The 16,127-nt window shown below is 51.9% G+C and overlaps 1 protein-coding gene across 1 annotated transcript in view; it reads right to left on the bottom strand.

Annotated features, from left to right (window-relative positions):
- Window positions 1–8,931: 8,931 nt before the first annotated feature.
- The window catches only part of GRHPR (glyoxylate reductase/hydroxypyruvate reductase), a 23,073-nt gene continuing 15,877 nt past the window's right edge, over window positions 8,932–16,127 (bottom strand). Inside the window, exons 5-10 of the mRNA XM_010566458.1 lie at window positions 15,643–15,822; window positions 14,937–15,025; window positions 14,112–14,216; window positions 12,965–13,100; window positions 12,061–12,191; window positions 8,932–9,053 (exon numbers count right to left, since the gene is read on the bottom strand). Coding sequence (XP_010564760.1) covers window positions 8,932–9,053; window positions 12,061–12,191; window positions 12,965–13,100; window positions 14,112–14,216; window positions 14,937–15,025; window positions 15,643–15,822 — 763 coding nt within the window. The remainder of the gene's footprint in view (window positions 9,054–12,060; window positions 12,192–12,964; window positions 13,101–14,111; window positions 14,217–14,936; window positions 15,026–15,642; window positions 15,823–16,127) is intronic.

Genomic DNA, 16,127 nt, shown 5'->3' on the forward strand with positions numbered 1-16,127 from the left:
ATCTCTAATTACACTGCTTCACATTGGAAAAAAAAAAAAAAAAAAACCAAATGTCTGTCAACGTGTCATTTGCACCTTGAGTATCCAAGGTAAACAGGAATGTGGAAACGTAGTGAATGATTGGATTAATTCCTTTAAAATGTTAAGATTTTGTTATAGGATTTATTTAATGATCATATTTCCGGCTCTTGATTTTATAAGCATTAAGGAAATATGCTGCATTTTTTAAAGCAGTAGGATATGCCATTTTTGTTTGATAATAATTTTGATATCAGGGGACTAACAGCATTGAGCTATATACTAAACAATCTCACTGAAACATCAATAAAATGCAGTATTTTGTACTTTAATATTTTCTTGTGTTGCCTTATTAGTAACGTCCTGGTTGTTTCATCTTCTTTGCATTTCTAGTATTTTTAAAATAGGGTTTTTTTACATTTTCCATCTGTTTCCTATAGCACATCTGAATTCCTTGAATTCTTATGACGCATAGGAATAAAGCATCTATGTGAGTAAGGAGATCAGAGTAATTAAGAACTAATATGAGCAGATAAACATATTTAACTGTACTTTTGATCTGTTTTTATAAAAACTTTAATGTCATTGTGACATATCAATCCTTGTGCAGGAGGACTTCTGTCTTCTTTCTTTAAGAAAAAAATAAACTTGGAGCATTTTTGGAAGTAGTAAATTTAAATTTAATTATCATTGGCATCTGGTGCACCTGGAGGAGCATACTGCAAACACAGGAGCCTGTGGTCAGCTTGTTGCTTTCCTAGTCTTCCAGTATGAAGCAATATCTCAGAATTGTATATCCGCTTAGCTATCCCCTACTGTAAAATGAGAGTATCTCATCTCAAAGCCTGGTAACATTGTCAAAAAACTTGTCACCCTGACTTTTGTTCAAAATTTAACTTCACAAATGCTACAGTGAGATCTTATGTGAAGATGTCAGTGTGTTAGTATTATGAAACATCTGAAAATAAACCCTACATTTTTGTGCTGCTGTGTCTGACTTGATTTACTTGTTTATGTTATCCTGGTGTCTTTGCCAAGAGCATATAATGGATTGACTAAACAAGTAATGCTTGTGTGTTAGCCGACTGGGGTCTTTGTGTTACTACATCATTTGGCAGTGCAAAATAATCCTATTGAAATGTAGGCACACACATTTTTGCCAAATGAGGCCAAGCATGTAGTGCTGCCCATGGCCGGCCTCCTGCTTCATGCTGAGGCTTTGCCAATTTTGAGAAGACATGTAGTATCTAATCAACAAGAAGTGGGTCCGTGTTTTAGCCAGTATAAAGTCTTGAAGGACTGCGTTGTCCCATCAACTTCTCGTGAGCTAGTCTGAACCAGCAGAGTCCAGCTGGACTTCGCCGTAGTGACTTTGATCAGGCTTGGGGTGGTTTAGTGTCTCGGGGAGCTGCTGCCTCAGTGTGGTGGGCTGTCTTCTGGCTAGCTCTCTGCTCTGGAGGTGATGCTAAAGATGTTTCATGCAGATCATTTGAGATGCCCTGTGGGTGGCTGACCTACTTGCAGGGATTCTCGCTCCTGCCGCAGCCTTGATGGGAAGGGGCGCGTTGCCTGCATCTCCCTCAGACGAATGCTTGGGATTCTGGGAGCATCCCCACTTGTGCATGGAAATTATTGACATTCTTTTCAGCTGTATCAGTTCCCCAATGAGTTCACTTTGTGACTGCGCAGGTGCTTGTGCTGGCAAGGGAGCAAGGATAAGTGGCTGGGTAATGGCACGATTATTTTTCTAACATCATCTGAATGCCCATCAGTGTCCTTCAGGTCTGCAGCACAAGGCAGCTAACAAAGGCTGGTTTGGTGATGCTTAATAAAATGTATTAGTGCTGACAAGACTAAATTGCATGACATGATAGCATAAGTCATGTCTTGAACAGACATCAGAGTCATTAAATAGATTTTGAAAAGGCATAAAATCAGCAGTCTGTAATATTATATTGCGCGCTCTTAATTTTTCTTAATAATATATGAAAATCAGTTCAGTCTGGAGCTTCCTGTCAAAAGGATTGACTCTGAACTAATGCAGGATGTCAGTTGGTAGAAGCCATACATCAATACTACATCTGTGAAACTATATGTTTGTAGGAGCGCATGCTTAGCTGAAGCCTTATGTTCACTTACGCTATGGAACCACTTTTGAAGGCTTGCTGTTCTGTCAGAGAAAATAGTCTTGGAAAGCCTGTGGCAAAGTTTGCTGTTGGAAAACTTGCACAGAGGCTGGGCTGTGTGCTCTGTCCTCTGTCCGTTGTCTCTACAGACACGTTGTCTCTGTCCCTGGCAATGGTTCTTTAAACATCAGTAGGTACTTCGGAGTGCTGAACTGCTGCAGTGACTACTCTCACTTCTGTAGCAGTTACACCAGCTTTACTGCTTACGTGTTTATGTGATGGGGGCTGACCCTTGCAAGCAGCTGAAAAGAACAAGCATGACACTTGGCTCCACAGCCACCAGCCGCCGGTCCAGAGGGACTGCGCTCCTGCACCTCTTACCGGCTGTGCTCTGGGCTCTTCTTCCTGATGAGAATACGCGGTGAATGAAGAAATTGCTCTGCTGGTGTGAAATGCTGCTTCCCCCACAGCAGGGCAAGGGTGAGTGTCCTTGTTTGCATCAGCACCATCAGCCAAATATAACCAAAACAGGCCACTTGAAAGGCACCTGTAAAGTGATTATTACTCTCTATGTAAAGAAATACTTGTTCTTAGCAAAAACTAAATTGTAAAAGCCTGTACTTGACTCAGTAACAATTTTCCTGGTAGAATACACTCTTGTAAGAACTTATCATTATGGTTATTACTGGAATAATGTTAATATCTATGCAACGTCTGTAAACCCCATAATCTCTTGTCTTTGTTGCTCTCTGAATTCCTTGTGGGAAGACATTGACACAATGATCTGGAGGCCAGCACAGCTACTCTGCCCTGGGAGCTGCTGTAGCTCACCACACTCACTGGCTAGCTATTTAGCTGTTGGTGGCACAAAGTTGTGACTAGTGATTGTTGGTATGAGTATGTCCAGAAATTACCAAGCAAGAAATCCTGTTAAGAGGTGTCTGCCCTTGGACGGAGGGCCAGCAAGGCTTACCTGTGCTTTGGTGTCAGTAGGTTCAGCTCTGACCAGCCACACTCAGACTTGCCTAAAAAAATTACAGGTTCCATTAAGCAGAGGCAGAGAGAGGAGGTTAATATTTTATCATTTAAGGGGTTTTTACATATTTTTAGAAAGCACAATCTTTTCAGTAAGGGCATACTGATGATTTCTGTGGCTGGCAGAGCAAAATGATTGACAGCTGCAGAAGATACTCTTCTTGAAGAAATTCCAAGATGCGGCACCTGAAATGTGCTTCGGTCACTCTGGCAGCCTTATTTACAAGCTCATGTCTGTTTCTTAATATACTCGAGGATTCTAATACAAGCGCTCAGATACCAGTTCGTTTACACTTAACTATTTCTCACATCATTAGGGGTCACAATAACCTCTCACATATTTAATTAACATCCTTCAGCATTACAGAACTTCACTAATACCAGAATCTTCAGTGTCAAAACTCAAAAATCATACAGACCAGCAAACTAACCTGATGGACTTGCACCCATGTAATACAGCCAAGGTTTTCACATCCAAGTAAATCCTTGTGATTTCTGTTATGTCAATTGGAAACTTTCCAGCCAGTTGGGATACTCGAGAGCATGCTCCCTTCCTATCTACCACCACAGCTACAAACCTTTCCTTGGTCAGCAGAGGTCTCATTAGAAGCTTCCCAAACACTTTCTGCTTCTGATGGGCAGGCATACAGTAATCAGCAAGGCTTGTGAATCAAAACGTATTGATAAACATGTCAGATAGATACTCTCTGAGGCATGAAGCAAAGGTCTTCCTTTAACTAGCCAGCATCAATAACTAATTAGTGAACATCTTCCAATAGCTATTATTGCTATCAGAGTATGGTTCATTTAACATCAAAAGAAATTCAAGCAGAGAATTCAGCATGAAGAACACTTGCCATGGGACAGAAAGAGAAGTACAGAGCGTACTGGATGAACTTTAATTCCCAAGCACAGGCTTTTCTCTGTGTATTTCAGCTCCCCCCTGCACCAGGCTTACGATGACGCCAACTGCTGCAGTCCCCTCTCATCTCTTAAGAAATGTGTTGGATTATTATGCAGCAACCTGCTCAGCTTTTATACAGGGTGAGAGTTGGAGAAAACAGTACATGGCTGCTCTCGGAAGTGCGGACTCGTACACTTTCTTTTACTCTTGCCAGAAACCTTCCTGTGCTGTACAATAATGAAAGGTGAATTGAGCAGTTCAGGCACGTTATGGCTGATTGCTGTCCTGGGCTTTCCTCCAGAGGCTGTTCTCTGTCCATCCGTCCGTCCGGCTGCAGCACAGCGTTCACCGCCTCCAGGCTCGGCCACCTCTCGCAATGCGGCTGCCTGATGCACGCTGCTCCGCTTGTGCCCAGCTCGCTGGGAGGAGAGCGGTGAAGCTGTGCTGGGCACTGGTTGCCTTCCAAGATGGGTCTGGCTGGGCTGTGGCCTCCCTGCAGGAGGAAATATGGAGAAAGCTCCTCCTGGCCCATGGACGCTGAGACCCCCTACATGGAGCTTGGCGGAGGGAGGCTGTTGGGAGCACCGCCAGCAAGCTCCTGAGCTGGAAATGAGACACTTTCCTCTTGCCTGTTGCAGCCCCCTCCTGCTCCGCTTACATCGTCGTTTCAGAAGGGCACTAGTTTCGCATCCATCGAGCAGCTGACGCTTTGTGTTATTTCTCCTCTCTTTTTCAGCGTCATTTCTATGGGCACGAGCGGCTGTCACTGAGACCTGAAGTGTGGTGGAAGCCTTTTGGGCCACACGAGGAAGGCTTTTTCCTTCCTGGGTGCAGGGATGCTGGACAGGCAGGCGGTGTACCCAGGCAGAGCCATAGCAGGGAGGTGCCGGATGATGCAGGCGCAGGATTTGTACCGGCTGAAGGTCCCAGGCCACCCATAGCGTCTGGCACCATCTTCAGTTTCTTTAAGAAGCAGGCAGCTGGCCAACAGGGAGGTAGAGGGCTGCCTCTGGTGCTCAGACCTTGTCCCTGGTCCGTCCCTCTTGGCTGGATGCGGAGACTTGTCTGGGTTTCGAGGCCAACGTTGCACCGTTAAGGGCATCTGCTCCTCAGAGCTGCCCCAGGACAGACACTGTGGGGATGGCTCAGGGTGAGGCAGGGCCAGGGTCCGCCGGCTGGGCTGCTGGGCAGGGGGAGCTTCGCCCCATCTTGCTGCCAAAGGCATTTGCCGAGACTGGGTAAACCTCAGCCCCGAGGTGGAAGCAGGTCCATCGTTTGTTTAGCCCGGGGGCATTTGCCCAGCTGCAGCACCACATTGGTGCTGTGGACGGGGGCATGCTAAGCCCACCCTTGCACAGACCCAGCCACCCCTGCTGCCAGGGCCAAGGCAAACGCCAACAGCGCGGAGGGAGCTGAGCTGATCTCGATGCCAAGGGACAGGGGCCCTTGTACAAACTCGCCTCTCAGCTGGGTGGATCAGCCGCTTGTGCCACTGTTCACCCTGGACATCACCGAAGGAGCTCAGGTGTCCTCCTGCGTGAGCCTGGCCACCACAGGGAGGTTCACCTGGCTCAGCCCAACGTAGAGTGCAAGCACTGAATGACAGCAAAAAAAAGAGCATTGAAGAGAGCAACGGGCTTGAGCTGGCTCCAGCCCACGTGCTCCCTCTCGGCGGCTGAGGACACCCAGCATGGTGGCAATTGAGCATCTGGAGACTGGTGATGGGCATCACGTTTCTATTGCAATCCCACCATATATCACAACTGCAGTACTGTGCTCGTACTGCAATTTCAGTACATTGCTATATCGCTCTGCTAAATCAAAATCCAATGTAACATCAAATGCCTACAGAGAAGTAAATTTGGTATTAAGCACCAAATCCTGTTTGTGCAGAGTATCTAAAAGAACACACTTGGAGGGTACCAGGCTCTGGCAGGCGCCAGTTGAAGGAGGTGGATGAGGGAGGGCACTGGTCAGGAGCTCAAGCCGGCATGGCTGGAAGCAGGGTGCCCATGCCCACCCACCCCTTGCACCCAGCAGAAATCCCAGTGATTCACCCTGGGATGAGGACAGCTTTTCAACCTTGCTTCAAGCTGCAAGGCACCATCTCTAATTATGCTTCATCCCTGGCTCCTCCAAAGCCAGAAGCTCCTGGGTTATGTTTATGTGTTGTGCTGTGGAGGAGATGGTGGGTTCTTGTGCCTGTGAGGCCAACAGAGCTGCTCCAGTCTCTGCGTTGGAGGAAACATGGGATGGAGGTGACTCGGTAGCAGCCAAGTGGCTGGTGCAGGGGCTGCGCTGCTGGCAGACCTCGTCACTGCTCAGCAACTGGCCAAATGCACCAGGCGTGTGGTGTTCTGTGTCTCTGGGATGGATTCCCCTGGGGTCAAGTGAACCAAAATGTTCACTACTTCCCCCTCTCCACACCTCCCACAGCCTTGGAAACAAGGCAGAACCTTGTTTCGTATGTTGCTCTGAATGACAAAACCTGGGGAAAATAGTGATGAGGCTGGGAGACGATGGCTGCTCAAGAGCCACAGCTCACAAGGAACCTAAGTTCAGGTCTGCTTTTCATGATGTTCCCCAGCACAAGGACTGGGAGCACGTGGAGCTGGGAGAAGGCTGGTTTAAAACTGGTGAGAACACTTTCCACACCGCGCAGCGGGGGCATCTGCGGGGCTGGATGGGGCAGGTGGCACTGCGTGGTCAGGACTGGCAGGTCTGTGAACAGATCCTGCAGGCAGCGGACAGGGCTGTCCCATCTGCCTCATGGTCTAGGTGCCATGGAGGGCACGAGGACATGGGACTATGGCAAGGCTGACGTGTTCCCCCAAGCAATCTTGCCATCGCCGGGCAGGGATGGACCAGCTGGACCCCTGTCTTGTCCCCCCACCAGCCCTAGCAGGCTGCACTTGCCAAGGCTTCCCCGCCACCCCACAGAGGTAGAACATGAAAAGAAGTTAAATTGAACTGGCTTCATCATCATACATGTGTTCACACACCGGGAACACAAATTTGCAATTCACAGATGCGTCCAGCTGTGGCAGTGCTGTCGCTACAAGACTGGGCACAGGACAAGTCTCTGGTAGAACTCCAGCGAAGTAACATCAGTGTACTTGTTTAACACATGTTGCTGTCGATTTCAAAATGCAGCAATTCTATACATCAATCCTTGCCTTTCATTCTGAAAATCCCAGTTGGGTGTTTTCTTTTGCTGTGTAGTGACCTTTTCAGAACTGCTCCCCAAGTGCCGACTGCACAGAGGGATGGAAAAATTGCTGGTCTAGACCGTGAAGCTGCGACTGTAGCTCCTAACCAGAGAAGACTCCCCAGGGCTGCCAAAGGGCTCGGTTCCCATCTGAGGAACAGCAGACCCCTGACCTGGGCTTGCTTGCAGCAGAGTGGAAAGGACTGCTGCAGCTGCAGGGGACTCCAAGGAAAGCTGCCCCTTTCAAGCAAGCTCCCAGAGGAAGCAGGGTAATGCTGGGAAAGGGGCTCACTCACTCCTTATTCTTGGGAAGAAAACTTTGCAAACCCACAGCTAAGCCCCCTGCTGAATAAAGTGAGGAACAAGCTGCTCCCAGACGGCTTATGGGCATGCTCCCTACAGAACCGGGAAACATCCTTCTTGACCCCTTCCACCCCTGCAGCAGGAAGGTTCTTGGGGATCACGCTCAACACACACGCATTAAAAGCAGGATTTCTGACAAGCTTAAGAGTGTTAAATTCCTCCTGCTGCTACAATCCAATGTCACAGCCACCTTTCTCTTTTCCTCAAGGAAATAACGTCATTGGGGCACGTTGCCCTCAAACAGGACATGGCAAGCAGCACAAGCAATCCAAGGAGCACACCTCACTGATGTTTTCACCAGCTGGAGCAGAAGCTTGCTGGGGGGGACTGGCAGGGAGAGATGGGCTCCAACACCCATTTATAGAAGTGGGACAGTCGCTGCAGGAGACGGAACCCCCAAAGCCTCTGAAATGTGCTCATCCAGGCCTCTCCTGGCAGCTAGAGGCTTGGCACCCACTCAAGTTTTCCTTTGCACCAACACGTCGTTGCATGTCTGGGAAAAAAATGAACCGGGGTGGGGAGTTGAGGCTGGAACCAGTGGAGGTGGGGGGGGTGGGTTGCAGAACCTCCCAGTGTGAATTCCAGTTTGCAATCCACTTCAGAACCATGCACAGAATTAGTTACAGCTACAAAAGGCAGAGCTGGAGACACCAGGGGAGCCATGCAAGCCTTTTTTTTTTGCTTTTCTTCAGACACCTGAAGAACAGAAACATCACGCCTTGGCGCAGATTCAACAAGACCTTTTTAACGCGTGCTTGGCAGGGGGCCGTCAGCAGCTCCCTTGGCAGCAGTGGGCCTATGCTGATCGAGCAATTACGTCTCCTCCCTTCCTGGCTACGAGCTGGAAGCTCAAGTATGGAATTGCCAGGGTCTCACTGTGACCGCAGGAGCCAGGTTTTGAGGACGGGCGCTGCGGCAGCAGCTCCCTTACAGTACGACACACGCTGGCGAGCAAAATACACAACATTCTGACACCGCAAGCGTTTCCTGAATTGGGGCCAAACACCATCCGTCGGCTGCTGTGTGCTGCGGTGACGTGACCGTGGGACCCGTTAGCCCCCCACCGCAGCACTGCGCGCTCCGCCATGTGCCTGGGGGCACCCCGTCCTCAAACAAAACGAGCACGACACGTTCACTGCTTCTCTTTAATGGCTACGGTGCAGTTCCCTCGCCACGGGCACCGCTGGCACGCTGCTGCAGAGGCGAGGAGGCACAGGGCTTCTGCAGGGGAAGGTAATGCCGAGTCCTGCCGCCCCGCAGGAGAGGGGCTCTGGTGGTCACAGCAGCAGCTCGTGGGGCATGGGCTCACCTCGCAGCCCGGCGAGCAGGTTGTTGGCTGCCAGCACCGCCATGGTGCTCCTCGTGGCATACGTGGCGCTCCCGACGTGCGGCAGAATCACTGCAGGGGACAAGGGAGGGAGGTTGCTTGCTCGTTTCTTACCTTTGCTGACCTCTTGCAGCCTCTTTCAGGGGTCTTCCCGTGGTGGGGGCAACCTGGGTCCTGCACCAGCCGCTACTCTACCAGGAGCTGTCTTCAGACACGGAGCATGAAACCAAATCATCAGCCACTGAGGACTGGAAAAGACATCTGATAAATGGCTAACTGAGCTATTTTTTAAGAAGTCCTCCAGCCAAAGGCAGTCGGCCAAGAGTGGGTCCTCCTTTATGCACTCAGGTTTGGTACTCACCTTCCTGCACGGACCCAGAGCCAGTGGTAGATGTAAAATACTATCCCTGCGGCAGACGAACATGTAGTGAAATTTGCACGCTGTTGCCTGATTGCCACACAGCCTTAGGAGGTTCTGCTCACCGACAGGCGTGAACCAACACATATCAGGGCAAGAACCTGAAGACTGTTGTGAAACAACGTGTTTTACAGACCCCTGGGTGCACTGGTAAGGTACATGTGGAGGGAAAAGGCCCCTGCTGAACAGAGCTGGCACACTGTAGCACAGTCAGGGCAGGCATTTTTGTCCACCTATGTGAAAAGGCTCCTTATATGCAATGCAAAGGAAGGAGCCAAAGATGCTTTAGTGGTAAATTATTGTAACATTAGTAGTGGAGAGCACTTGCCCAAGGTATGGATAAAAGCCTGCACTGCAGTCTCTGTTCTGTTACAGACAGCATCTACAGGCAATGCAGAAGCCTGAACATCCAACATGCTGCTGCCCTGGGAGGAGAAGGCTCTCCCAAGAAGGACTGTGGGGCCACGTAGGTCCTTTCTTTCTCCCCCAGTCAAGAACCAGCCTGGGTTCCTTGTTCGCTGTCAAAGTTAATGTCAGCACTGCTTCCTCCTCTACTTATGCCGTGTACCTCCAGCTGCTGAAACTATTTGGCAGTTTTGGGTGAAATCTCTGAACAGTTTCAGAATCATCAAAGCCTCATTCCTGTGAAAATAAATACGTATGTATTTATTTTTGTCTTGCCTGGTGTTGTTCCAGAGCTCTAAGATCTCTGAAGTCCTCCAAGTATTCCCAGAGAGTGTCCGCTTTTATCATTTCTCACTGCCTACTAGGGGAACTGAAGCAAATAAAAAATAGCTTTTAGCAAAAAGATAAGCAAGGCAACAGCTATGAACTTGTATTTCAGAAACAGACACTCAGTCATGGGCAGTTCCAAATTTTCATGGATGTTTTTATGGTTTCTTTTTGGAGCAGACTTTTCCGACTCTGAAAACCTCCTTCCTGGAGAGAGGACACACTGCTGCTGCCTGCACAGCCACTCCGGTACTTTGCCCACGCAAGTGAAGATGCACACACCAGATCTCATGCTTGGGGTGCAGCTTGAGCAGCCAAGGCACTTGACTGTGCAAGAAAAAGCTGTTCTAGCCCGGCTTGTGCCATCAGCTCTCAGCAGGGCAAATCCAAGCATTCCGGTAGGAACAGGCACCCCACCATTGCACCGGTGATGGGGTCGCAGACAATCGCAGAGGTTTACTTTCTAATGAGAAAGCAGTGCCTTCTCTGTGTTGCATTTCTGTCTCTTTTCTGCCTCGAGGGATACAAGCGAGCCTGTCTGGCTTGTGTCCAAGTCAGTCCCGCTCAGTTACTGGTCTGACCCACACGCTCCCTGTGTGGAGGAGGAGAGGAAAGCTCCTGGCCCTGCTTTACGGGCCAACTTGTGCATTGAAGGCAACATGAGCAAAGGCACTGAACACAGCAGGAGCTGTCCCTAACCCGTCCCAAGCCGCTGGCCAGCCTGTGGTGCCTGTGCGGATTGAGCTGCGCTGGTGAGTGGCAAGGCCATGGGAAAGAGCCCCCCGCACAGCCCCTTCAGTCTGCAACAACAAGGATCCCAAGAAAACACCGAGGGCTGCTAACGTCCTGCGCTAAAACATCATCCAGCCCAACGCGGCAGCCCTTGGCAAGCTTTCAGGAAAGCAACGGTGAAACTAACAGTGATCAGCTATTGCCCCTGGTTGCAGGCGCTCCTGCCTCCGCTCCAGCAGCCTGGCGATGCTGAAGCACAAGAGCAGCCGAGCACACCCCTTCCTCACTGACCTTCCTCACCTGACCTAATCTCCTCCTCTGAAGACATGCACTAGTCCTGGGATCAGCACCTTCCCACCTGCCTGATACCCACTACTATCCGGAAAATAGGCTGCCTGAGCTCGCCAAGCTCCACTTTCCCAGCAAAAGTTGCCTTGGGCTGTCCAGGAGATGCAGCTAGACCATCTGCAAAGAAACCTCTGCTCATCCCAAAGCGTGAGCACTTGGTGGCCTCTTCAGCTCGAGGCTGTCTAATTTGCTGACATCTGCTGGGGAACGTGGATGTCATGACACAGCCAGCACTTAAACAAACTGTGCTTCGGAGCACACGTGCTGAACCTGTGCCTGGCAGCCCAGGCTCACAGTGGATGGGCTAGCTGGCGAGTCCTGCAGTGGTTGCAGCGCTCTCGAGGCTGAGATCCCTCTAGGCAGGCTCAGCACCCAGCTTTTTAGCCACATGGGAAGCTTTTCTAGCAGAATATATGCCCAGGAGCTTAGACAGTACCAGAGCTTGGCAAGGCATGAGCAGGGATTTGGTTTCTCATTCAGGCACTTGCTGGTATCAGACTCCCCCATGAATTTCACCCCATGCCTCAGCCCATCGAATGGAGTTCCATTAGGAAGGTGTTATAAAATGAGCTGATCTCAACTGCTTTCTGTAGAACTAAAATACCTCCCACACTTGTATTACATCATGTTGATGAGGTCTTCCCCTCTAGCAGCTGTCTGCATTGTACGGCGGCTACCTACAGTCTGCTTAAATACACTTGACCTTCCTGTCCTTCCACGTTTCAGTGCTTGTTCGCACTGGCAGGCTAACGGGCATGGGGAATCCTTGTTATGCCAGCTAGCAGGTCCCCAGCCATGGGCACACAAGGCACCCAAAGCAGGGGCTTGACCACCCAGCTGGCCACTTACCACAATTCTTGAGGGAGAGCAGAGGGTGGTCAGTGGGCAGCGGCTCCGGCGTCGTGACATCCAGCCCCGCTGCTGCGATCTGCCCGTGAGCCAGAGCATCGTACAGGTCCTCCTGGTTCACCACGGCCCCCCTGGCAAACACAGAGAGAGAAAGGCTCGCGCTGCTGCTGAGGGGTCCCGTGGGCTCCCGGAGGCACGCAGCCAGGACACGGGCCGCGTGGGACAGCCTGCGTGGTGGCACCCAGGTCCCCAGGGCTGCCTGAGCGGAGGTCAGACCCTCTCTGGATGTACCCGAACCTCCCAGCGCAACGATCTGCTCCTGCTCCAGGCTGCCCACCAGCAGGGAGAAAAGCCAGGTACCCGAGCACAGGACGACCCTGGAGCAGCCGCGGAGGGAGGTGCAGGTAGCCCGAGGCATCCTGAGCGGCTGCGTGGATGCTGCGTGTTGGGCCACACGGGTTCTGCCCTGCCACAGTGCTCCGCAAGAAGGCAGCGGGAATGGGAGGCTACCACGGGACTTGGCCAAGGAGCCCCATTGCGGATGCCTCTGTCCCAAGAGCAAGGCTTCTGGCAGTCGCAGCGCTCTCCCAGGCAATCCCCCAGCCTCACCCTCCCGTTACCCAACAGTCATCCGTTCGTCCATCCCAGCCGGGTGGGACATGGGGCCCTGACGAGGAGACAGAGGCTGTAGCCCCCTGAACAACTTATCCTGCCTTTGACTTGATCTCAAGAGACCTTGGGCTGGAGGGAGTGGGCCACGCACTGGGCGAACATGAAGGCTGTACATGCTGTCTGGACTCCCAGTGGAAGCACATCTCACAGCCTACCAGATCCCCCCCTGCAACCACAGCTGTCGGCAGGGTGACAGTCGACCCCCCTGTGCAGGAGACTGGGTTGCAATTACCTGCTGGTGTTGACGAACACAGAGGTCTTCTTCATTCTGCCAAAGAAGTCCCTGTTGCACATTCCCTGGGTGGCCGGAGTCAAAGCACACGTCACCACAACGAAGTCCGACTCTTCAGCCAGCCTCATGAGTGGGACTGAGTGGGGAAACACAGGTCACAGCTCTGCTCAGGGACCTCACCAACACACCTGAGCAACCCTCTCCTCCCTAAGGTTTGCCAGCAAGCAAGTGCTGCTCTGGAGAGATCTGGCTGACCCTTCTCCAGAGGTGGGGAGACACGAGGACCAGCAAACACCCAACAGAAACCACGCACATTCCTACAGATACCACTGCAGTGTTTTGTTTCACTTTTGAATTAAAATCAAGCCAAAGGGGAATCTAGCGATGCTTTGGCCATCTGGCCCAAAGGAGGCTCTGGTATGTATTGCATATTTAGACAGCAAAATACGGTGGCAGCAGCAGTTTATACCAGCATTAAACCTCTCTACACAATACCTACAGATAATGACTTGTGCCACTTTTCATTCCTGGAGGTGAAAGGAAAATGCAAGGAGCTGACAAGTTCTGCCAATGACTTTGTGCAAAAAAGGTACCAGCTGGAAATGTGCTGGCTTCAGAGTGAAAAATTAGCACCTGATGCAAGTCTTGGGACTCTAACAGGGTCACAGAAAAGTCCTGTTCAGCAGCTAGGAGACATTCCCAGGCTTGGCTGGACCGCGACATTCATTTTAAAGCAGGAGGTTAAAGCTGATGTTTGTTTCCAGCAACCAACACCAACTCTCAGTGAAGATCTGCAGTCAGCCTCAGCCCATCCCTTCCTCCCTGCAGGATGTCTCTGTACCCATCCATGGGCGATGGTCCACAAGACCCAGGAGAAACAGCCGCAGTCCACAATTACAGTGGGCGGTCAGTTAGAGCCCAGGTGTGTCCAGCCTTCTGGCTGGAATCGCCCAGCTCAAAGGAGGCAGGTTTCCCTCCCTGCCATCCACCACCGCTGCATGGGAAATGTTTGGGATTCACCATTCCCTCCTTTGCTACCCCCACAGTGGTTCACGGCAGCTACACCGAGGAGACACCAGCCGCAGTGCTCCCTGCTGCCCTGCACCGGACGACCCGACCACTGCCCCTGCTCCTGGTGTTTTCTTACCAAACTCAGCTTCAAACTCTGCAGCAGTCTCTGGCTTCGGGCAACTGCCAGTGTACAAAAACTTCTTGACCCCAAATGGCTTTAGGCGGCGGGCAACCGCCTGTCCTAGGAGCGAGAGAGAAGGCTGTCCAGCCGCTGTGCCAGCGCCTGCACGAGGCGTTTCACACAGAGACGAACACCAGGCCGTGGGGGTCCGTCAGGCCTCTTCAGGGGGTCCGTCCCTCGGCAAGCTGGCGCTCGGTGTGGCTTGACAGTGCCGCAGCGAGCAGAGCACATCGCTTGCTAAAGGGTCGCTGTGGTGGGATCGCTCCTGCTGGGCTGCTTCCAAGCCTGCAGCATGGGGGGGCATGGGGTGGGTGGGTGGGGTTGGATGTCTTCTGCTGCTCCTCACATAAGCAGGAATGAATGCCCTGCCAGAGTAAAACTGCAGAAAGGGAGCTGCAGGACGTTAAACCTGAAGGTACCCTAGGGAGCAAACTGGAAAGTGAGAAAAGAAACAGCCGTCTGCTGACAAAGTCCACAGCTGAACGGATAACAAGCGCATCATCTTGGACTTTGTCAGGGCATTTGTTTAATGAAAATCAAGGGGACAACGTCCAGTTTGCTGTGGCATTCAGATGTAGCAGATGCGTTTGAATGCTTTAAACTTCTAAGGTTTACGCCTGATGGGTCAAGACCGCTGTTCACAGTGGCTCTACACAGCTCCCCTTTTTGTTCTCATAGATTTTAAAGAGGTGAGCGCTGGAGACACCACCTTGGCTGAACCTTGAAAACTACCCTGCCATCACGGGAGACACACAAATCTTGCGCCTGACCTGCACTTACCTATTCTCCCCAGTCCTATGATGCCCACCGTGCTGTCAGACAGACCGTAGCCACACATCCATAAGGGCTTCCATGTTGTCCAGCCACCACTAGCAGAGAGACCGAGATAGAAAGAGATGTCAGACAGCAGCAGGGTAGAGCCTGCTCATACCCCAGAACAGCATTTTGGCAAGTACACCCGAGAGTACAATGCTGAGGGCGGCGAGCCCCTGTGGCACAGACAGTCTTACAGCCAGCCTCTCTGAGGTTCCTGGTTCAAGTGAGCTCGGCAGTCTCCCGCAGGAATCTGCTTGGACCTCGGGTGCGCAGCAGCAGCAGCCTCGGGACTGATTTAATTTAGGCGCTGCCAGCCACAGCCCTGGAGTGGCTGCCAGTCAGTGAGCTTCGGACAGACCTTCCATGTGTGCTGCCCTCGAGGGGTCGGCGGTGGCCTTGGATGCCCTCTCCTGCAGGTCCTCTACCTAGCACACGGAGGGGACTTCTGCCCCTCTCGCAGACCCTAAGCAGCATGTCTCCAAACACTCATGCAACCGCAGGGGGACTCCGTCTTGGCCTGCAAGATGTTCGGTGCAAGCCGGGTGAAACTCTGGCTTCAGCCCTGTTTTACCTGTCCAGCGTGGCACACTTTCTACCTGCAGCTCTCGACCCAGGGGCTGCTGGGCTCAGAAGCCAGCCCTTGCTCCAGGTAGCAGCTGCGGATACTCACTTCTTTGCCTGCTCCACTGCCTCCGGCAGCCGGCGGCACACAGCCAGAAGTAAAGCTACGGAGAGCTCTGCGGTGGCGTCAGTCAGGACATCGGGGGTGTACCCCACGCGGATCCCTCTGCAAGGCAAGCGCAGGTCTCTGGGGCAACGCTGCCAGCCTTGGGGGGCTACCTCAAAACTTCTGGGCAGGTTGATGGTGCTACACCTCTTCTAGGTATCTGCAGTACCACGTGCAAGAGGACATCCCTTTCGGTTCCTCAGCCCTTCTTCCAGCTGGGGTGGGGTTATCCTAGCCTTACCCTAGCATCCAAAGGCTCCTCCAGCCCCAGGTGGGTTGGGGGGTGACCCTAGCCATACCCTCGCAAGAGGGAGGTGCAGCCCCACGCTCCACGGAAGCCCACCTGCACCAAAGTGACCTGCAGCTCTGCCACCCCAAGAGCGGGACGAGCTCTGAGTTTCGCCCTCCTTCCCCACCGCCTCCCCCCC

This window comes from Haliaeetus leucocephalus, unplaced genomic scaffold, assembly GCF_000737465.1.
Source record: "Haliaeetus leucocephalus isolate CR32 unplaced genomic scaffold, Haliaeetus_leucocephalus-4.0 Scaffold210, whole genome shotgun sequence".
NCBI classification, from domain to species: Eukaryota; Metazoa; Chordata; class Aves; order Accipitriformes; family Accipitridae; genus Haliaeetus; species Haliaeetus leucocephalus.